The sequence below is a fragment of the Lagenorhynchus albirostris genome, chromosome 17 (genome assembly GCF_949774975.1).
Source record: "Lagenorhynchus albirostris chromosome 17, mLagAlb1.1, whole genome shotgun sequence".
Taxonomy (NCBI): domain Eukaryota; kingdom Metazoa; phylum Chordata; class Mammalia; order Artiodactyla; family Delphinidae; genus Lagenorhynchus; species Lagenorhynchus albirostris.
Window position 1 is genome coordinate 63,512,620 of NC_083111.1, and position 23,606 is coordinate 63,536,225.

The 23,606-nt window shown below is 41.0% G+C and overlaps 1 protein-coding gene across 6 annotated transcripts in view; it reads left to right on the forward strand.

The window, feature by feature from the left end:
* Positions 1 to 23,606, forward strand: part of DEPTOR (DEP domain containing MTOR interacting protein) — a 192,153-nt gene that overhangs the window by 74,550 nt on the left and 93,997 nt on the right. For 5 of the 6 annotated variants that reach the window (XR_009536495.1, XR_009536494.1, XR_009536496.1 and 2 more), the window contains exons 5-6: positions 18,778 to 18,963; positions 20,970 to 21,104. Coding sequence is in view for 3 of the 6 variants with exons in the window: in XM_060128283.1 (XP_059984266.1) it covers positions 18,778 to 18,963; positions 20,970 to 21,104 (321 nt within the window). In the remaining 3 variants the exon portion in view is untranslated. The remainder of the gene's footprint in view (positions 1 to 18,777; positions 18,964 to 20,969; positions 21,105 to 23,606) is intronic. The other variant, XM_060128285.1, reaches the window with a different exon arrangement.

Sequence of the window (23,606 nt, forward strand, 5' to 3'; positions counted from 1 at the left end):
GTTAAAGCCCTGGAAAGCCAAGCTGCCTGGAGAAGAACTGGAGCAGCTCTTGGGGATCCAGTTGCGAGGAACTAGTGATGAAGGGCAATCCCTCTCAGACACCTGCAGCTAAGAAACCAGTGCTAGCTATTTTCTGCCTATGCTGGCCCTCTCTCCGGAGACTAAACTCTAGAGAACAACTCTGATTGGCTGAGTCTGGGTCACATGCCCACCTCTTGCCCCCTGGATAGGCAGGGCCCTTTGACTGACAGACTAACCAAGTGGTGGTGGGTCATTGTTCCACCCAAAGAAAAAAAAATTTTTTTCTTGAAAGTTCTGTTACCACAAGGCAGGCTGGGCAGGCGAAAGCAACAGACAAGCTGCCCTTTACTGCTATCAGTTCATTTAATCCTCCCCCCAAATCAATTCACTTGATATTATTTTCCCTGTTGCTTTAGATGACAATATTTAAGCATTTGCCATGAGCCTAATCATTCTCAGCTCCTAAATTTTATACTCTGAATAGAAGAAAATACAGATTGGGTAGGATAGTTCCATAATCTGCTTTCAATAATTAATATTTCAAGTGTCATCTTTATCAGCAGCTGTTATCTACTGTAACTTTTTCCTTTCTCGATTTAAAATTTCTTGGAATTTTCCTACTGTGCCCTCTGATAGGCTTTGGCTCTGTTTTACTTTTTATTATAGCTGAATCCAAAGCAGGAAGAAAAACGGACACAGCCAGCCTGCTGTCACAATGCAAACAGAAGGAAACAGGTTTCCTTGGTAAAGTCACAGGCTAATACTTTGGCACACAATATAGTATTGGTTTTGTTGAAGGACAACAGGTCTGTAGCTCCACAAAGGCTTGACTTTTAGAAGGTATGAAAGGAGTGAGAGATGCCTCATCTTATGTAATCTTCCAAAAGAAGGGGATGTTATGTGCAAAGAATAGAGGTCTTTTGTGAACAGTGTCATAACTGTAAATATTTCTTTCCTCAGTTGACATCAGTATAGCTTTTGTCAGGTGTCCAGAAACTGATCCTCTAGATACAGACTGTGGCTCTGTAGCCCCTACCGACTCCTGCCTTGCTTCTGACAGCTCGTGGGCCAGTGGCCGCTGCAGTACGTGGTCTTCAGTTTGCCCAAATGTGACCTTGTTAAAGCGGCACAAGGAAGCCTTAAAACACATGCACACAATCTCTGTGCAGTTGAAGTTTATGAAAGTATGCCGTCTCCTGGCCTTACATGGTAATTTAAGGACTCAGCTGGGTGTCGGTGGTCATTTTTGGAGGGACCTGGAGGCTGGGGTCTCAAGTTTATTAAAAGAACAATATGCTGGGTGGAATGGACAGTTCAGACTGCTGATTCTAATGTGCCCCTTCCTTCTCCTCCTGGTCAAGAAGCACGGTGGTGTTCACCCCTGGTTACTGATGGACATGAGCTTGACCACAGCCCTCAAGGGGAGATTGGGGGTGGGGGGGGAGCAAAAAGTTAAGAGGTTCTCCTTTAAGGACAAACTGCCTCCATTCTCTTTTTTCTAGCTCTGACCCTGTGTCAATCTTGAGAGAGCTCCTTTCTCAGCTGGGAGGCTGGGAGTTTGGGCAGGGATTCCTGTGTGGGACCCAGGCTCTCCTTGAGCAGTTATGACGATTATTCTCACGGCCGTTTCATCTTTGCCACACTGAGGTCTCTCTTAGTTCTTCCTCTAGAAAATCTCTCACCTGCCACTTAGGGCTCTCAATTCTTAGCCACTCACTTTAACTCAGTTTTTCTTAGCTGATAACGTTTGTCTCAGGCAGTGTGACTGGGTTGTCTTTTGTGTTCTGGCCTGTAGTCCTTTGGAGACGCTCCTTCTTTCTAGCTGCCTCCGCCCTGCTCCCTCCTCCCCCCTTCTGCCAGAAATGAATCAACAAGCTGAAGTCCGTTGATACCATGGAGTGATTATCAGGTATAAAACTGACCATATGTAAAACTACAGTGAGGTATCACCTCACACTGGTCAGAATGGCCATCACCAAAAAGTCTACAAATAAATGCTGGAGCGGGTGTGGAGAAAAGGGAACCTTCCTACACTGTTGGTGGGAATGTAAATTGGTGCAGCCACTATGGAGAACAGTATGGAGGTTCCTTAAAAAACTAAAAATAGAGTTAGCATGTGATCCAGCAATCCCACTCCTGAGCATATACCCAGAAAAGAGGAAAACTGTAATTTGAAAAGATACATGCACACTGATGTTCATAGCAGCACTATTTACAATAGCCAGGACATGGAAGCAACCTAAGTGTCCACTGACAGATGGATGGATAAAGAAGATGTGGTACACACACACACACACACACACAGACACACACACACAGACACACACACTGGAATATTAGTCATAAAAAAGGATGGAATATTGCCATTTACAGCAACATAGTTGGACCCAGAGATTATCATACTAAGCGAAGGAAGTCAGAGAAAAACAAAAATTATGTGATATCACTTATATGTGGAATCTAAAAAACAATACAAATGAAATTCTTTACAGAAAAGAAACAGACTCACAAATATAGAGAACAGACTTGTGGTTACCAAAGAGGGAAGAGGTAGGGAGGGTAAAGGATAAATTAGGAGTGTGGGATTAACAGATACACACCAATATAAATATATAAAATAGATAAGCAATAAAGATTTTCTGTATAGCACAGAAAACTATATCTTGTAATAACCTATAATGGAAAAGAATCTGAAAAAAAATGTGTAACTGAATCACTTTGCTGTACACCTGAAACTAACACAATGTTGTAAATCAACTGTACTTCAAGTAAAAAGCAAAACAGGACTTCCCTGGTGGCACAGTGTTAAGAATCTGCCTGCCAATGCTGGGGACACAGGTTTGATCCCTGGTCCTGGAAGATCCCACTTGCCATGGAGCAGCTAAGCCCGTGAGCCACAACTACTGAAGCCTGTGCGCCTAGAGCCTGTGCTCCGCAGCAAGAGAAGCCACAGCAATGAGAAACACTCGCACCTCAACAAAGAGTAGCCCCTGCTCACCGCAACTAGAGGAAGCCTGCGTGCAGCAACGAAGACCCAATGCAGCCAAAAATATAAATAAATAAATTTTAAAAATTTTTAAATGAATTAAAAAATTGTAAAAAAAGAAAAACTGACCATATGTAAACTCTGATCAATGTGACTATAGAACAGTATTAAGTTAAAATTTAAGAAGGGATTACACACACACACACACACACACACACACACACATCCTTATTTCAGTTGGAAAAATACTTTTATTAATATCATAAGCAATTTTAATCTAAAATGGAGAGTAATCTTTTTGTAAAATTGCTTATATATATTATTTTTAACCTGACATAACATTTTAAAGACTCTAACATTTTATCTAGCTTTATTCTGAAAAGGTCCCCTTCACTTTCTTTCTCTCTGTCCCAGTAATGACATTTGACCCAACAAGGAGCCCAGCCCCTCTCCTCTCTCCTTTCCACCCGAGGAAAGCCTGCATATCAGAGTCTATATTCCTTCCATTTTATTTTAGCCACTCCCTTAGCTGTGGCCTAGGTTTCAGTCTGATTGGAAATGACCAAAGCCACCAGGCCAAAGAAGGGGGTCTGGGTATTGGTTTTGGCCACTGGCAAAACCACTCCTGTCTCTCTGAAGTCCTCTTCCACAGTTGCTGGGAACTTAACCTCAAGCAAGGATTCCTGTCAAGTGGGAACATAATGTACTTCCTCATCAAAATGAAGGAAATAGGATAGGGAGATAGTGTGTGGGGGGGGGAAGCAGACAGCAATACCAACAACTTTTGACCACTTGGCTGTCAAGAGCTCAGGATAAGAATTACCTTCTAGGACAAATGGCTCTCAAAGTGCTACACTTAAAGGGATGAACTTGTTTGTTAGCTGATCTCTTCCTATGAGGTACCAGCCTCTAGACTGACCCTATTTTCCATGGAAATAGGATGAAAGCCACAAATGCAATCCATATATGTAATTTTAAATTTTCTAGTAGCCGCAGTGAAAGTAAAATAGAACAGATGAAATTAACCTTAATAATATATATTTAACTCATCATCTCCAAAATGTTATTTCAAAATATAATCGATATGGAAAATAGCGATCAGCTCTTCTATGTTCCTTTTTTTCATATTCAATCTTCCAAATCCAGTGTGTATTTTACCCTTATAGCTCCTTGCCACATTTCTGGTGCTCGTCAGCCATTCTGAAGAGCAAAGCTCTAGACCTTTGAGCAAAGCACAGAGTATGGTGGTATCCCAGTGAGTGTGTATTCCACTTTTCAGCCCCTTAGCTCAGAGATCTTTGTTGAGATCTTTGTTCCTCGACAGCTGAAATGCCTATAAGTTTGTGTTGAGGAAGCACCTTGGTATCTCTATTTTGCTCTACCAGTTCGGACACCCAAGTAAACCTGGGTGCCAGCCACACAAGTTTCTGGAATGGCAACAGTTCTTCTCTTTCTCTCTCTCTTTTTTACTTTTTTTCCTATTTTTTGCTGTGCGGCATGTGGGATCTTAGTTCCCCGACCAGGGATTGAACCCGTGCCTCCTGCAGTGGAAGTGAGGTGTCTTAACCACTGGACTGCCAGGGAAGTCCCTCTTCTCTCTTCTTTAGCTCAGTGATTTCACAGTCATGTTTTCTTTTTTCTCTGATTTTTTAAATATTTCCTTTGACTAAATATTTTTAATATTTCCACAAGTCAGAAATTGTTGACTGAGATCATTTGGACTGGATCTGAACTCAGCAGTTCTCTTTTTTTTTGCGGTACTCGGGCCTCTCACTGTTGTGGCCTCTCCCGTTGCGGAGCACAGGCTCCGGACACGCAGGCTCAGCGGCCATGGCTTATGGGCCCAGCCGCTACGGGGCATGTGGGATCTTCCCAGACTGGGGCACGAACCCATGTCCCCTGCATCGGCAGGTGGACTCTCAACCACTGCACCACCAGGGAAGCCCCAGCAGTTCTCTTTTTGCTCAGAATGGGCTTATCCAGTATACGAACCCAAATTCAGGAGCACTTTCTTAAATTCCTAGTCTTTGTCATGGGATCCTTTGGATTTTTGCTGACAGCAGAACAATATTATTTATTCATGGTACACGGGCATCATTGCAGCCCTGTCTTCCAGAGAGCTGTGGCTTCCCATATATTTATTAATTTCACTTGCTTTGGTTAAAAGAAGTTACTGTAATTTATTTTCCGCAGATGGAAACACTGAGACCCAGGGACTGTCCATAACCACTTCTGTCACCAGGGAATCAGAGCCGAGTTGCTGGAAGGCATATCTTCTGCCTGTAAGACTTTCTCTCTAATCGCTCTCGGCTTCCGAGTAAAGCATAGCTTGTTACAAGGTGTGGGCTGCAGATAAACAGAAAGTGTTTGTTTTCTAAGCCTTTGATTTCTGTGTCCAGACCTGAGTTTGGAACAATAACAGAATTGTGTTTTGCTACAAATAAGAGAAAATGTAGTAATGCCTGCTTGAACAGAAAGGTTCCTCTTTATTTAGGAAGAGTCACCTTTCCCAGAGATTTCTACTGACATTACATGGGCCAGATCTGTGTCAACATGGACTCGTTCGCCGGATGGCAATCAGTGAATCTAATGCTGTTAGCCGGGCACACTGCTGCCCTGTACAAATAATAAAGGAGGAAGAAAGGGAAAATGGGTTTTGGACAAGCAGCTAGTATTGTCAGCCACGAGGACAAGTGTCTTTTTCATTAAGTAACTAAGTGACCTTCCCTCTGAAACATGGGCTTCCAAGGAACAGTTTGTTTCCTCTGTCCTCAGCCTGAGCTCCTGGTAGCTCTAAGCTAGATTTAAAGCTGGTGGATGTACAAGTGTTAACGTCTTAGTTTTGACCTAGTTTTGTCTTAGTTTATATCATGGTTATATTAACGTCAGGGGGTGCTGGGTGAAGGATATATGGGAACTGTATGTACGGTCTTTACAGCTTTTTTTTTTATAAATCTGAAATTATTTTAAAACAAAGTTTACTGGGAAAAAAAGTAGGTGAGGTATTTCCTATTTTCCTTTTTTGTTTAAGATGAGTACAAGTATAAATAATATAGAAATATATGGAGACTTATTTTTTTAAAAGCTACTAAATCTCACCACTGACATCCTCCTTTTCTGAACGTCTGCATCTTCCTCCTTCAAGGGTCCTAGTCTCTCCGGTCTCATATGGAATACCTGATAAATTACTGTACGCTAAAGCACGCACAGGTTATACGGTAACCTTTCTGGGAATGGTAAGCAGATGTCATCTGGGAATAAGGCTTTGGTGGGCTTTCACAGCTAGTGGTTTTGAGTAGGATTTATTCTGATACCTCCAGCATCACATTGGATGTCCTTCTCTACGTTGCTGGCCGTGCTGAATTTATCTGGTTTAGGTAGGATGCCTTCTTTTCCCACAGACCACCTAGAGTTGCTGCCAGAAGCTTTGCTTACATAGGTGAAGTCTGAAAAGGATTAGAAAGGTATCCTTTGGGCACTGACACCTGGGTGGGCCCTCAACTGGAAGCCCACACATGGCTAACATTAATTGAATGCTTCTATGTACCAGAAACTCTAATAAGCCTTTTACCTATGTTGTTTCATTACCTCTTCAACTCATTTTACAGATGAATAAAATTGAAGTTCAGGGGCGTTAAGTAACTTAGTAAAGAGTGAAGCCAGTGTTCAACCCAAGACCATCTGTAGGCAGAGGGGTGTTTACCATGCTGTCTCTTTGTCCTTTTAATAAGCAATTCCAAGGTAATCAACGTTTTACCCTGGTGAAGAATTTTGTAGAAAACATGCCCAGCCAAGTTGTCTTCTGTTACCTGGCGACAGGAATAAATGAGGAAAAAGCAGACTGCTTTCTGGTGTTTGTAAGCTCATTGCCTTCTCATCTGGCATTATTATGGGATGGGAGACAGTCTAGGGAGGAGATTAAAGGATGGGGTTTCAGAGTTAATCTGTCAATGCTTCTGTCTTGGATCTTCCAGTTAATGACTCTGGGACCTTGGGCAAGTTGACCTTGTGTAATCTCATCTGTAAAATACAAATAATTACAATAGCTCTCTCTGCTGCTTTGAGAACTGAATGATATAATCATGCCATGTGTACCACTTAGTAAATGTTAGCTGATTGCTACTCTTATTATTGTTATCATCAATATATCCTCATCATCAGATGCCTTGGTGGGTAGAGATTAATATACGTTTAATGGCCTCATCCATTGCTGGTCTTAATATCTTATACATACTTTATGCTGAATATATACTTTTAAAAATAAATCAACACTGAAGGCCCTTGGATTTATGCCAACAATTCCAAAGGCTCTAGAACAGAGTTACAGATTTCTTTCATTGAATTACGCATATGAAGGATTTCATTTGCCAGACAAAGTAAATTTGTTTTCAGACCTCTGCACTTACAATATGAATTAGTCTCTGAAAAACAACCTCATTTTTGAAAAACATACTCTTTGTTCTGAATTTTATCACTAACAACATGAGGTTCTAGGCTTTGGAATGCACCCAGCTGTTATTTAAAGATGCATAGAGAAGAATAAAATATAATTTGACCTTGCATCTGTTTATTACCTTTACTTTTCTCGCAGTAAGACACAGAAGCAGCAGAAACCCGTACAATTACAATGTCATGTTTTGATTTTCATCTTTTCTGCAATCTTACTGAAGTTACTTGGATCCTTTTTCCTCTTTTCCATCTCCTTTCCTCCCTTCAGCCAATTAAATAAGTGTAATTGGGTTCTAACTTTGTGTATATGAAGTGTTTTGTTTTAGTAATATCAATTCATAGAACTTTATGCCCTAAAATCAATTTTCTGCTCTCATATCCTCTTCTTAATATTGTCAGTACTCAGGAAGTAATTATTTTAGTTCTCTGACTGACTGTTGGTATTGCCTTTAGAAGAGTTTTGTATCCCAGGCACCTAACTGTCCTTGTGTGGCATAATTGCCTAACCTCGAATCAAGGACTTGTGCTGCTTTGGAAAACAGAGCTCTTTCAACTCCTGCATCCCTTTAGGATGGTTTGAGATGGGTAGTTATGGCTTTAAGTACAGTTTAGATTTTCTTGAAAGAATAGCTTTCATCTTCTGTTGTAATTAATGCTCAATTCATATTTTCCAACAGACACATGACTTAAAAAGCATAATATTTATGTGTTTTAGTTCTGACAATTTTTTAAATATGCAGCGTACTAAGTGACATAAAATGCTTGGACCCTGTAGGACTGTGATCTAGCAGGAGCAGGGAGGCAAAAGAGTGCAGATCCATACTTGGACGTGTGAAACAACTGAAAGCTTTTGTTGGCAGGGAAGGTGCAGCAGTTTCATAGGCAGAATTTATTTGCCTTTTATTAACGCAAATGTCTGAGGACTAGATCTGCCACCTCTTAATCCTTAAAGTTTGTCAGTCCTCTTAAGCAATGTCTGTAGGTGCTAATGTCCTTTCAGGAGGAGCTATAAGGGTCAGTAGGATATAAAAAAGAAAACAAGAGGAAATGGAGCCAGTGGTAGGATGGAGTGACATCCTTGATGGCCCAGAAAGATCCTTCACCCACCATCGCACACTGGGTGAAGTGGTGAGCCATGCCCACCTTTGCTGCTGTGCGATGTTCTGATGATAACGATGTTAATCACAGCCAGGGAGGGCCTTCTGCCTGGAAGGTGACCTTGAAGACGTTTTAGCTTTGACACCAACTTGCAGGACTAGTCACAGCCCCCCCAGCCTCATCCTTTGCTGGTCTTTTTTCTTCCGCATTATAATAGTCATTATCCTTATTCCCCTGTCTAAGCCCTCTTTTGACTCTTCTAAATTCTAAAACTTTTTAAAAGTTCTGATGAAGTGCTATTCAGGGGACAGTTGATGTACACACATTCTTTCCCCCTCCCCCTTCCTCACCACCACCTTCTTACTTTCTTATCACACTGCTGGATTCAGTTACTTATTTCATGATGTCTGTTGTGTTATGTCATCTGCCAGCAAACACTTCAAGGATGGATGAAGGTATGTGATCTTCCTCTCTCCAGCTAGATAAGTAGCCTAAAATGTCTTATATTCAGCGGAACTTATAGGGCTTAAGATGATAAGTTTTTATATTCATCCTTAGGACAAATGTGTGAATGGAATAGAAGCCAATTCTCCTTCTTTCAGATAATCAGCTTTTAAAAATTCCTTTCTTTGCTAACTCATCCTCATAATTTATAAGAGAAAAAATGTAGCCACATTATCCACCAAAAGAATATATCTGAACTGTGTCACTTTATGATTTCGGTAGACTCCATGACGTTCCCCTCATGCTTTCTGAAAAGTGAAGGCAGACTTCCCTGGTGGCGCAGTAGTTAGAAATCTGCCTGCCAATGCAGGGGACACGGGTTTGAGCCCTGGTCCGGGAAGATCCCACATGCCGTGGAGCAACTAAGCCCGTGCGCCACAACTACTGAGCCTGCACTCTAGAGCCCGTGAGCCACAACTACTGAGCCCGCGTGTCTCAACTACTGAAGCGCCTAGAGCCCGTGCTCCGCAACAAGAGAAGTCACCGCGATGAGAAGCCCGCGCACCGCAACAAAGAGTGGCCCCTGCTCGCCACAACTAGAGAAAGCCCGTGTGCAGCAACGAAGACCCAATGCAGCCAAAACTAAATACATAAATTAATTTTTTTTAAAAAGTGAAGGCATACAGTGAATAGGGATCTGTTTTCTTTTACCAAATATGAACATTGGGAGTTTAGTGCTTCTAAAGCCCCCATTTCCCTAAGCAATAAGATTGTCTTGTATTTACATTGCTTCAGCTTTCTGGCTGTTTCTGCTTTTCCTCTTGTTTTATGTCTCACTTAATACTAAGCCAAGCCAAGCCCCTAGAGAATTCCACCAATAAAAAGAGAATGCTTGGAAAGTCCCAGAAACTATAAATTGGATGAGTAAGAAGTTGTCAGTTTTCAGTTACAGCTGTGATAAAAGCACAACTAGAACAGTAGATACTGAGTTGAATATTGTCTCTCCTTACTTCCTCCTGCTTAGAGATTAATCTTCTCCAGGAGCAATTCAGTCAACTATTCCTCTATTGCTAGGCATCAACTTTGGTTCCAAATTTGTATAGCTGCAAACAGTGGTGATGTGCCCATTTTAAAAAATATATATATTCTCAAGGAGCAAAGAATGAAATCTGTTAAATTATATATATCACAACATTTACTCTAATATATGGGTCCTGTATAGCATTGGGATCTAAGAAATGAAGAATTGGAATGACCTCAAGATATAGAGACACCAGTCACTGTTCTCCTCCTTGATTTTTCTTTCCTTCTCTTTAATTTTTTTCCCCTTAGCTCTTAGGGTATTTTTTCTGTGTTTAACAAAGAGCAACTTGCTTATGTAGCAAATGATTTTTGCATTTCATTTGGAGAGTGTCATGTTAAAGTGTAGAAAGAATCAATGCATCTCTCTCTCTGGAATATAAACGATATGCCCTTTAGCCATTTTTATTTCTTGAGACTCTACATATGTAATTTATGGCGAAACAAAAGAAATCTTTGGCTTCCTTAAACTAATTCTTAAAACTTCCTGTGTCTTACTTCACTCCTTTATTTCTCGCTTTTCTTTGACTTCTGAGATTTAATTATTTTCCAGTGGGATACTTGCCAAGCTTGAACTGGACATCTGCTTAAGATTTCATATTTTTCTCAAGTGAGAGATGACAGAACTGCTCGTGGGAGCTGGGCAAGTGTTCTTAAAAGAAGGGCAGAAAAGACAAAAGAAATGGGTTCTGTGCAAGAACTTAAGTGACCAAAAGCTAAAGTCAATCTTTAGGAATCTGAGAAGAACACTTAAAACACTATATGTCAGATACCATTTCAAATCTCTTATGTAAATTATCCCATTTCTTCTTCACAGCAAAACTATGCAAAAAATTTAAGGCTTAAATTTAGTAAGTTGCCCTAATCACTCAGTTCATAAAGGTGGCAGAACTGGGAGCAAAACCGAGCTTTTCTGACTCTAGAACCTTTGCTTTTCATTGCATGATACGGTTTTCTAAAAGTTATTTAGCATTAAGAGAGTTTTCAGAAAAATCCCAACTTAACTGCTTTCTTCTCATGTGAAACAATGTCTCTTTTAGAAGACTTTGGTATTGATGAGCTTGAAAGGATGAGCAGACAAGGTGTCCTATTCCAATCAGCATGCTAGGATAGATGGCTGGGATCCTGCGTGTCACTTACTAGGTACTCGGTTGAATAAATGAATGATGTCACGTGTGATTGATTGATGCTGTTATATGGCTGTCTACCTGCACTCTTAGCTTTTGTAGCTACGATTATCTTTGTTATACCTAGGGCTACACTCACAAACGAAGCAAATGTATGAAACTCTGTTCATGTTATTAAACTTTTAATGAGAGGGTAAAAAATAAAGAATCCTTTTGAAAGTCAAATAATTCATTGAAAACAATGCATGTAACACATGCAATTGTCACTTCTCTCTTCTGAGAGAAGAATTTGACTCCATCTGTGCCAGACACACAGCTGGAGGATGAACACATGGAGACCTTCATGTGGCTGCTCCCGAGGCCCTAACACCCAAATAAGTCCTTGAAAATTGAAGTGGGGCGTTAAATGTAGTATCTCACAAAATTGAATTCCCATAAGTCACATGGCAGTATATCACCAGCAAATGATGGTCACAGTAAAGACAACAACAGTCGTTGTAAAATAACAAAAGTGCAATTTTTTTAATTGAATGTTCTTATTTATTTATTTTTCATGTATATTTATTTATTTATTTTTGGCTGTGTTGGGTCTTCATTGCTGCGTGCAGGCTTTCTCTAGCTGCGCTAAGCGGGGGCTACTCTTCGTCGCGGTGCACGGGCTTCTCATTGTCGTGGCTTCTCTTGTTGCGGAGCACGGGCTCTAGGCCTGTGGGCTTCAGTAGTTGTGGCACACGGGCTCAGTAGTTGTGGCTCACGGGCTCCAGAGCGCAGGCTTCAGTAGTTGTGGCATGCAGGCTCAGTAGTTGTGGCTTGCGGGCTCTAGAGCGCAGGCTCAGTAGTTGTGGTGCAGGGGCTTAGTTGCTCCGCAGCATGTGGGATCTTCCCAGGCCAGGGCTCGAACCTGTGTCCCCTGCACTGGCAGGCGGATTCTTAACCACTGCGCCACCAGAGAAGCCCCAAAAGTGCAATTTATTGCCTTCTTACAATCTGCTTGACATTATGCTTTACATGGATAGTCTACTATCTCATCCAGTCCTGGTTTTCCCTGATTTGGTCATGTTGAAGGTCATGTACACTACTGGAAAGAGAATGTGATGAGTAAAGCCTATTTAAACTTAGTCCTTGTGTCTTATCTTAGATAGTATGTTTACCCTTTAAGATAGAGGTGGTACCATGCTGGGGAGGTGGGGAATGGGGGTGAATTAATCTCTGACTCAGTAGTCAAAGCCTGAGGAGGTTAACTTAGTAGTCAAATTTCCACTTCAATTAAAAATATTTTTAAAGTACTTTTATCTGTTACGGAATTCGTTTAGATTCAAATGCTTTTCTGGATTTATTTATACCAAAGCCAATGTTTTGTGTAATTCACTGTACAAAGACAAAACAATAGGTGTTAATAAGGCTATATACAGTACCATGTATTTTCAGGTTATAATTTAAGATACTGTTGCCAAAGTCACCTTGAGGATTTAAAAAATCATCCTAAACTCAGAACAGGTTGCCAGAAATAAATAACTTATCTATAAAATTGTATTATAGCATTTTTAAAATTTTATTTATATTTCATTTATTTATTTATTTTGGCTGCATTGGGTCTTTGTTGCTGCGCGGGCTTCTCATTGCAGTGGCTTCTCTTGTTGCAGAGCACGGGCTCTAGGGGGCACCGCCTTCAGTAGTTGTGACTCACAGGCTCTAGAGCTCAGGCTCAGTAGTTGTGGTGCACAGGCTTAGTTCCTCTGTGGCATGTGGGATCTTCCTGGACCAGGGATCGAACCCATGTCCCCTCCATTGGCAGGTGGATTCTTAACCACTGCACCACCAGGGAAGTCCCGTATTATAGTATTATTGAATGTAGTAATGTGCTAAATTCATGTAAAAACTTGACTGTTGAAAGAGCTACTATTTGTAGATACCATATCAAAGTGTAATTGGCTTATCTTTTGGTTCAAGATGCATTTAGTATCTCCTGAATGCAAGAATGTATTATTTACTGAGAACATGCAGAATTATCACTGAATTAGATGTGTTTGTCTTTGTGGCCAATATCATTCATTTAGCTGAAGTGAATAGTTTATCACCATTTAAAGATTGTGAAACACCTATATGAATCATTAAGTTAAATTTTAGCAGGGTGTACTCTCTTGATAGGGACCCACATTTCTGAGACTCTGATATTCATGTAACCAGAAGAGTTATTCATTAGCAAATGTGGATGATAAATACAGTCGCAACCCTAGATTGCATTTGCTGGTGTTGACCTAGAAGCGATATGATTCTGTTTGTGAAATACCCAAGGAGGCTGTTGAACCAGTAAACATTATTGATAAAAGGGTTAATGTGATTCTTAATACATTGTATTAGATTATTTTCCCAGTGGTTTATAGAATTTTTGAATTTCACAGTCCAAAAAAAAATTTTTGCCAAGAATGAATACTTAAAAAAAAGAACTTCTGTTTTTACCATAATTTCGTAAAACACTGGGCAAGAAAAATACCTGGCATATAGTCATCCTGACTCAATAAACGTTCGTTGAATAAATGGGCGGGTGAATGAACAACAAAAAAGTTGTGATGATATAATTTTAGAATAAATGAAAGCCTTTAAATGGAATATACTTATTTTTAGGAAAAACTAAATCCATTGTCCTTAATGTTGCAATTTCCCCATGGCCCAACACACTCTTCATGACATACCATGAGCCCACAGGTTGACTGGTTGCTACATAACTAGCCACTAGGTAGTTCAAAGTTAGCTGTATTCTGGCTGTGCTTCGTATCCCTTTGTCTACCCACCATGGACAATTCACTTCTAGCCATTTACAGAGCACCTACTCTGACCCAAACATGTAGTAGTCTAGGGTTTGAGGATGCCACAATGATTAAGACACAGCCCAGGCTCTCAAGCAGAGTGACTTAGTTGGGGAAAGAGATGTGCTCCCCCAAGCAAATAAACCCATATTACACTACAGTGTGGTGTCACAAAAAGACTGCCGATCGCTAGGTGTATGGGTGACAGAAAGAAAATAAAAAATGTACTCTGTGATGAACATGGAAGTTGAGTGTTGGATAAGGTGACATTTTACTATAACTTTAGAGTCTTTTCCAATCTCTTGTGACCTGTGTTTCTAAGTAAACATGTTGCTTTTGGATCAGAAGCCAAAGTTGTGTGGCCTTGGGGAAGTTACTGAAGTAACTTCAGTCTCAATTCTTGCACTGTAAATCACTTACAGAGTGATTGTGAGGACAGTATTGTATAATATTTGTAAAGTTAGTACAGTGGCATATAGCAAGTAAGCTACTAGCATAGCTAGTAGAGCCTGTTTGAACAGCAAAAATAGTCTGTATGATACTATATACCATAACATCTTACAGAAAAAACCTGAATGAACTTTTTTGGCCAACCCAATATAATGGTAGATACATCTGACAAAATCTGTGGAATGTTCAACATCAAGGTGAATCCTAATGTAAACTATGGACTCTGGATAATAATGATGTATTAGTGTACATTCATCATCTGTTCTTTCTCGATAATTGATGGTAGAGCAAAGTTGTGTGCTGGGGGGCAGAGAGTATATGAGAACTCTGCACTTTCTGCTCAGTTTTGCTGTGAACCTAAAACTGCTTTAAAAAATAAATCTCTCTTTTTTAAAGACAATCCAATTAAAAAATAGACAAAGGATTTGGATAGACAGTTCTCCAAAGAAGATAGGCACATAGACAATAAGCGCATAAAAATATGTTCAACGTTATAAGCCATCATGGAAATGCAAGTCAAAATCACAATAAGATACCACTACACAGCCATTAGGACAAGGGTAACAAAAAAGATAGAGAATAACAAGGGTTGCTAAGGATGTGGAACAATTAGGACCCCCTGCTCTGTTGGTGGGAATGTAAAATGGGGCATCCTCTTTGGAGAAGAATCTGGCATACAGTATAGGGTTACCATGTGATCCTGCCATTCTACTCCTAGCTGTAAACCTAAGAGAAATGAATACATATGTCCACACAAAAATTTGTATATGAATGTGAATAACATTATTCATTATAACCAGGAAGTGAAAACAACTCAAGTGTCCATCAACTGATGCATGGATAAACAAAATATAGTATGTCCATACAATGGAATATTATTTGGCAGTAAAAAGCAGTGAAGTACCGATACATGGCATTACGTGGATAAACCTTGTAAACATTATGCCAAGTGAAAGAAGCAAGTCACAATGGACCATACCTTATATGACTCTATTTATATGAAATGCCCAACATAGACAAATCTACAGAGACAGAAAGTTGATTAGTGCTTGCCTAGGGGTTGCGTAGGGGTTATGGGCAGATTGGAAGTGATAGCTAAGGAGTGTTGGGTTTCTTTTGGGGGTGATGGACATGTTTTAAAATTGATTGTGATGATGGGATGCACAACTCTGTGAATATATTATAGACTAGAATATATATAGAACTATGCACATTAAGTGGGTGAATTATACTATAATAGGACCACTCCTTTCTGAGACTGACCATATGCCCAGTGGTTAATAGCCAAATGATTATTTGGGCATTAACATTATGTAGCATCTTATATTGGCAATGTGGGTTTACAGTGTTAAGCTCTATTTTTTGTTTTTGTTTTTAATTAATTTATTTTTTTTTGTCTGTGTCGGGTCTTAGTTGCAGCATGCGGGGTCTTCATTGAGGTGCATGGCCTTCTTTCTAGTTGTGGCCCGCGGGCTCCAGGGCACGTGGGCTCTGTATCTGTGGCACACGGACTTAGTTGCCCGCGGTATGTGGGATCTTAGTTCCCTGACCAGGGATCGAACCCGTGCCCCCTGCATTGGAAGGTGGATTCTTTACCACTGGACCACCAGGGAAGTCCCTGTTAAGACTCTGGTGTTCCTAGTCTCCCAGTCCATTTATAAGATTTGTTGTTGTTGTTGTTTGTTTCCTTTTTATTAACATACATTTACTTAACCTACAATGAAATATACATATCTTAAATGTTTAGTTTGGTGCATTTTGACAATGTATATATTCATGTAAAAACAAGATATAGAACGTTTTCATCACCCCAGAAAGTTTCCTCCTACTCCTTTCCAGTCAATCCTCTCCCCTTCCCCTTTCTGATTTCTATCATTATATGTGAATTTCCTCTATTCTTGAACCTCATGTAAATTAAGTCACTCAGTGTTATGTTTTTTGTGTCTGGCTTTTCTCACTCAACTTAATGCTTTTGATATTAATCCATGTTGTTTTATGTGTCAGCAGCTCATTCCTTTTTATTGTCAAGTAGTGTTTCATTGTATCTACAATTCACTTATCCATTCTCCTGTTGATGGACAGGTTGTCCCCAGTTTTTGGCTATTGTGAATAAGACTGCAATGAACATTTTGGGTGATATATGTTTTCATTTGTTGTGGGTGGATCCCTAAGAATTGTGGGGACATAGGGTAGATATGTGTATAACTTTATAAGATCTGTCAGACTATTCTCCAACCTGGTTTTACCATTTATATTCCTGCCTGCAAAATGAGAGTTCCAGTTGCTCCATATCCTCACCGACATTTGATGCTGTCATTCTTTTTATTTTAGTGACTCTAGTGGGTGTGAAGTGGCATCTCATTGTGATTTTAATTTGCATTTCCATATTAACTAATGAGGTTGAGCTTCTCACGTGCTCATTATATATATATTTTTGTAAAATCTATTCAATTGTTTTCAATTTTGGGGGGTTGGGACTTCAGCATGACGCTGGCCAGTTTGCAGGGTTCCTGGTTACTTCCCAGAGACAAAATGACCTAGGAACATGGCTTTTGGAGCTTGATGTCTTGCCTGTTTCACAACTCCACGATTAGAACTCAAAATATAAACTTGCGAATAGACCACAATAGCTCCCCGAGATATAAATGGTAATGTAGAATTGGATGTAAATGTAGCCTGGTAGCCATACATTAGCAGTTTTATGTAACATTACTTCAGTTCTTTATGAGAACCTAAAGAAGCACAGGAATTGTTTTTCAGTTTTTCAGAGAGTAATAATTTGGAACTTGAACTCTGGAGTCAGATACTGTAGTTATATTTCTACCTCTGCCATTTACTGTGTCTTCTTTGGGTCTTACTCATATCTCTGGGCTTCAGTTTCTTCATCAAAAAATAAGGAAGAAAGTAACAGTAACTATACCCAAGGCTGTTGTTAAAATTAAAGGAATTAATACAAATGAAGCATTTAAAATAATGCTGAATTCATAGAATATGCTGTATGAAGGTTAGCTATTGTTATTATTGATTTTGAGTTGATGGCCTAGCGTGATTAGGTGCTCAAAAGTGTAGATCTTCCTTGGGAAGTAACCAGCCTTTATCTGGATAGCCATTCATTCATTTAGCATTAATCTTAAACAGCTGCATAAAGTTTGATTCCATTTCTATAAAATTATCGAAGTGGTAACATTGCAGAGGTGGAGAACATACTAATGGTTGCCAGACATTAAGGATTTGGAGTGGGGGGAGGCTATCAGGGGTTAGCATGAGGGAGTCCCTTTGTCATGATGGAACAGTCCTGTGCTTTGAGTGTGGTGGTGGTTACAGAGATCAGTACATGTGATAAAATTGCCTAAAAATACACACACACACACACACACACAAATGAGTGCACGTAAAAACTGGTGAAATCTGAATAAAGTCTATAGATTGTACTAATGTCAATGTCTTTGTCTGATATTGTACTTTAGTTATTTCTGTAGGATGAAACCACTGGGGGAATCTGGGTGAAGAGTACACGGGGCCTCTCTACTATTTCTTGTTGCTGTTGATTTTTTCAGCAGCTTTGGTGAGATATAGTTCACATACCATACCATTCACTCATATTAAATCATACCATTCATTGGTTTTTAGTATATTCACAGATATATGCAATCATCACCACGGTCAATTTTAGACCATTTTTATCACCTCAAAAAGGAATCTCACACTTCAGTTAACATCCCCAACCCCCTAGATCCCCTCCAGCCCCTGGCAACCACCCAGTCTACTCTGTGTCTGTACATTTCCTTGTTCTGGATATTTCATATGAATGGAATCATATACTATGTGATCTCTATATTATTTTGCAACTCTCCATGAGTCTATAATTATCACAAGATAAAAAGTTTAAAAATGAATGGCCGTGCTGCTCTGGGACAAGCAGTGTGCTGGGCCCAGTGGACACATGACTAAATGAAGCCACGATCATTGCCCCAAAGAGCCTAGAGGTTAGTGGGAAAGACAGAGAAGTTGAGGGACAATGAGAGCATGTGTGACAAGTGCTCAGATGGGGGTAAAGTAGGAGCCTGCACAATACCAGGAGGAGTATAGCTTAGATTGGGGTGAGATCAGGCAGAGTTCCCCCAGAGGAATTGGGTAGCAGATTTTTAAAATGCATGACATGTGGAAAGAATCTGGGACCATGTGTGGACTGCAAGCTCCTGGGACATCTGTAGAACTAAACCCTTTCTCAAGACTTTTCCTCCTGTTGGCTGGAGTCTCCTGGCTACAGTGCTTAGTGGCCAGGCAGCCCATATCTACTGTTTCTTCTCCCCAGTGTCCAACAAGCACCCGTTTGTGGACAGCAATCTTCTCTACCAGTTCAGAATGAACTTCCGGCGGAGGCGAAGACTGATGGAGCTGCTCAATGAAAAATCCCCCTCCTCCCAGGAAACTCATGACAGCCCCTTCTGCCTGAGGAAGCAGAGCCATGACAATCGGAAATCTACCAGTTTTATGTCAGGTATGTCAGTTCCCTTGTTTGTTTGATCATATATATCTGTCTTTTGAGAAATAGCATAGTTGTAACTCACCTTTGTGAAATTCTGTTCTCCAGCAAATTTGTATTTATTGATAACCAAAATTTTATTTAATTATTTATTACTCCCCCCAAAAGAAACCATACACACATACAACCAGATTGTTCCTGTGCAGCCAACATATATGCTAAGAAGTCTGTTTTATAACACTATGTATTTGAATTATAGAAGACCACTCAAGCTCTCACTCCTACCTTATTTACTTTTCATTTACAAACAATCCTTACATATCGTTGATTATCCAGTTTTCTAAGTCACAGCATTGAGAAGCTATATATTTTAAGGATGAATAAAGTCTTCTTAGGGCATATACAACTAAAAGGCAACCGATTATCATTCCATCACACAGAACAAATTAAAACTGTGAAAGGTAGACACGGGTGCTCAGAAGGCACAGCCTGGGACATTGTATGTTAGGTCAGACTGTCCCATATTGACAATTAACCTGGACAGAAATGATGACTGATGTTCGCAAAGATAACCCCATTTAAACAAAATATAAAATAATCCCATTCACCCAGAAAAGGTTAACTTGATGTGTTATTCTGTGTAAGTGGGTGAGGTGCTTAACAGGATGTCTTCAACTCCTCTGAAAACTTGACATTGACTTGAGAAACTGATTGACCTAAGGTTTGGAAGTTATGGGCTTCACCCGAAACCCAGAGCAAAATGAAAATGTGCCTTGGTTATGAATAGGAGCAGACCGTGAGAACACTTACAACTAGATGTATTGAGAACTTTCTCTGCCCATGGCACAGATCCAAGTTAGTTGCATACATTTTCTCGTTTAATTCTATTACTCTTCGAGGAAAGACTTTTCTTATCTCCATTTTACAGATGAAGAAACTGAGGCATGGAGACGTTGAGTGGCTTACCCAAGGTCACACAGCTAGAAAGTGATGGACAGGGCTGGGTCTTGCACCAGTTCTGTCTTCTCCCAGTGCTTATATTATACCGGCTCCTACCCAACCTTCTACATCCCAGGTTCCTCAGACACAGCTGGGATGGAGCAGAGAAGGAGCCAATCGCCACTCCAGGAACGTAAACACTAGCCAAGGGTCAGGAGCCTAGGCCTGTGCTTAGATGCGCACCAGCTGTGTGTCCCTAAGGCTGCCGTCTCCTGCAGATGCAGAGGAACTGGTACTGAGTACCTGGAACTGGTACTGGTACTTCGCTGGTACTGAGGTTTGCCTGTTTTTCAGTGGGCCCCGTAGACGTGAACAAGTGATGATGATGAGAAGGATACAGTAACCATGGTCACCATAAAAGCCAGCCTTGATTTTATGCTTCCCATGTGCCGGGCACTGAGCAGAGCACTCTCCATGGTTTCTTTCATTGGATCATATGCCTTAAGGGCTCTCTTTCCCTCGTTGAGAGCCAGCCAACTCCATAGTGGAGAGAACGAGATCATATCACTGAAGCTGCTGCCTCACATACACCTTCAAAGCCTGAAGTTGTGCTCTGTGTTTTAATCTCCTTCTGTGGCTCTGGGTGATTAAAGATTTAATCTTCAACCAGGAGGCACTTATCATCACTGTTAACTCATTAAGCGTCTCGCCAGCACTTAATTTACATCCTCTCAGGGATGCTTAGCGTGGACTCGGTAGTTCTTAAAATAATATTTTATGTAACTGAGTACTTTAAAATATATAATCCACTCCTTGCACCAGTCCCATGAGATGGCATTCTGCCCACTTTACAGTTGGGGAAACTGTACGTTTAGAAAACCGGAGGGAATGGCCCCAGGCTGTGCTATTCGTCAGGGGCAGAGCTGCCACTCAAACCCTTGCTTTTCCGACGCCAAGGCCAGAGTGCTTTATTCCGGCACACGTGACCTGCCTCACTGTACCTGGCAGCTGAAAGCCGGCGTGCGTGCTCTGGGGAGCCGAGACCATCACCGTCGGTGACTCTGTGTGTTCCCGGCCCACAGTCAGCCCCAGCAAGGAGGTCAAGATCGTGTCTGCCATGCGGAGAAGCAGCATGAGCAGCTGCGGCGGCAGCGGCTACTTCAGCAGCAGCCCCCCCGCCAGCGGCAGCCCCCCCGTGCTCTGCAACCCCAAGTCTGGTGAGTGGCTGACAAGCGGCCCCGTCTCTGACCGTGACTGTGGGGGACCTGGGCCTGTGTGCAGGCGGGGCTCCCCGGGAAGCGGATTCTCAGGCAGAGGGAGACTAGCATGGGAGCATCTTGTTACATTATGCTCTTGGGGGACAGCACCCCTTGGATGCAAGGGAAGGACGTGGGTTTGGGCTGAGGGAGAAATGGGCTGCAGTGCAGTCCCCGTGAAGGCTGCGGCTCACCCCAGGTGGAGCTCTGGAGTTGGGATGGTCTTTGAGAGTTGTCCCGATTTGGGGTGAGGTGGCCAGGCTTTTATACCCTCACCTTGATCAGTCATTGGACGTTGGCTGCCCCTGGGAGGAAGGCGTGACCTGGGGAAAGCAGCTGTCTTTGGAGAGAGAGTTCCAAGGACAGTTGAGAACGCTGGCTGTCTGAGGGCTGTCTGCTGTTAGCAGTCCCAGCACTGGGAGGAAACACTCAGTCCTGAAGGAAGGTTTGAGCAGCAAACAGCAGGGGAGATAGCGCTGTCCCAGACTGCAACTGATGCAAAGATCTGTTGGGTCTCCGCACCCCTAAGGAAGAAGCTTGGATCTCTGCAAACCTAGCCATCCCTGCAGTGGACTGTTGGTGCCTTGTGGTTTCAAACTCTACTCACCAACCTCCATGGCTTTTACATTCCAGAAAAAAAACCTAGGCACAAAGATTGTTAATGAACTTGTACTTAGATCTAATCAGTTCTTCAAGCCCCACAGGAACCTGTAACCCATCGATACCACCACCTTCTCACTGCGCTCACCCACCTCCTTTCCAGGATTAGCTTGCCTGGTCCATCGTGATAACCACGGCCTTGAAAACACCTTCCACTCCATTTGTTTAGTGCCCTGTCTACCCTCAGTTCCATGTGTCACCTTCAGGGAAGGCACTTTGTTCCTTTGTTCATGCCGTTTCCTTATTACCAGATGTTGGGGATACAAAGATGAGAGGTCATGACCCCATCCTTCAGTGAGCACATCATCTCTTTGAGGAAAAAAAAAATGCACTCATGAGAATAAGGACAAATAGATGTTGTTAAAGGGCTTTAAGAGAAAACAGTCATCTAATGCTGTTGTCTAGGTATTTTTCTTAATCTAACTTTTTTTTCCTTTTTTTTCTTCTTTTTTTGCTGTCTTCTGGAGGGTTAGCTCTAAGAATAAAGTTGTAACCTGCAAGTGAATGAAGAAACTTGCTTCCACACTGTCTCTGGCTGGAAAATCTTCCAGCACCCATATATTACCAGGTTTTTCAATTAATAGAGCACTGCTGATAAGGTAGAATGAGAAGAACTATATTGTTTGAAATAGCATGTTTGAAGCCCTGGTAGAAATTGATACCTCCAAGTTAGAATCAAAAGCGTTCAATTTCAGGAAAGGGTTAATTGTGCTAAAGCCATTTTACATGTTTTTGATTGCTTACCAGAGTAGAAGGAGGAACAAAGTGTTAATTGCTTAAATTACACATTCATCTTCCCTGAGGTAGGTTTGCATTGTTTCCTCTTTCTCCTTACGCCCTTGACTCAAAGGGAAAATATTACTGATATGCAGACAGAAAAGAAAGGTCAGGTTGCCTTTTTTGGGTCTCTAAGGACCAAAGCTGTCAGGACTTCATTGTGGTTCATGAGTCCTACCTCTTACCTGTATTCTGACAAGCTTCTCTTTCACTCTAAGAGGGTTCCCAAGATGCAGGGAGCTCATCTGTGATTTTTTTTCTCTCAAGCAGGTAAGCAGGCTTCACAGTAAGGCATTTAAAATTAATCATTAGATATCCATCAGGATATATTTTTTAACACTGTATATAAATGCCCTAATTCAGATAAAGAAAGTGCTACAGAAAGTAACATGATCAGTATCATTGTGATGAGTAAATAAGTTCCCAAGGATATGAAAAGAGTAAGCTAGAAATAATTCCCTAGGTTTCAAAGTTTCTACATTTTTTAACATAAGAGAGTAAGTGTATTAAATGATCAGTATTGTTGCCAAATATTACAATATAGTGTGATTCAAAACCACAATGAGATATTACCTCATCCCTGTCAGAATGGCTATCATCAAAAAGAACACATGTAACAAATGCTGGAGAGGGTGTGGAGAAAAGGGAACCCTCTTGCACCGTTGACGGGAATGTAAATTGGTGTAGCCACTATGGGAAACAGTATGGAGGTTCCTTAAAAAAGAATTAAAAGTAGAACTACCATGTGATCCAGCAATTTCACTTCTGAGTATTTATCGAAAGGAAATGAAAACACTAATTTGAAAAGCTCTCTGTACCCCATGTTTATTGCAGCATTATTTATAATAGCCAAGACATGGAAACAACCTAAGTGCCCATCAATGGATGAATGCATAAAGGAAATGTGGTACTTTTTTTGTATGTATATAAATACACACACACACACACACACACACACACACACACATACCTATACACACGTACACAACGGAGTATTATTCAGCCATAAAAATGAAGGAAATCCTG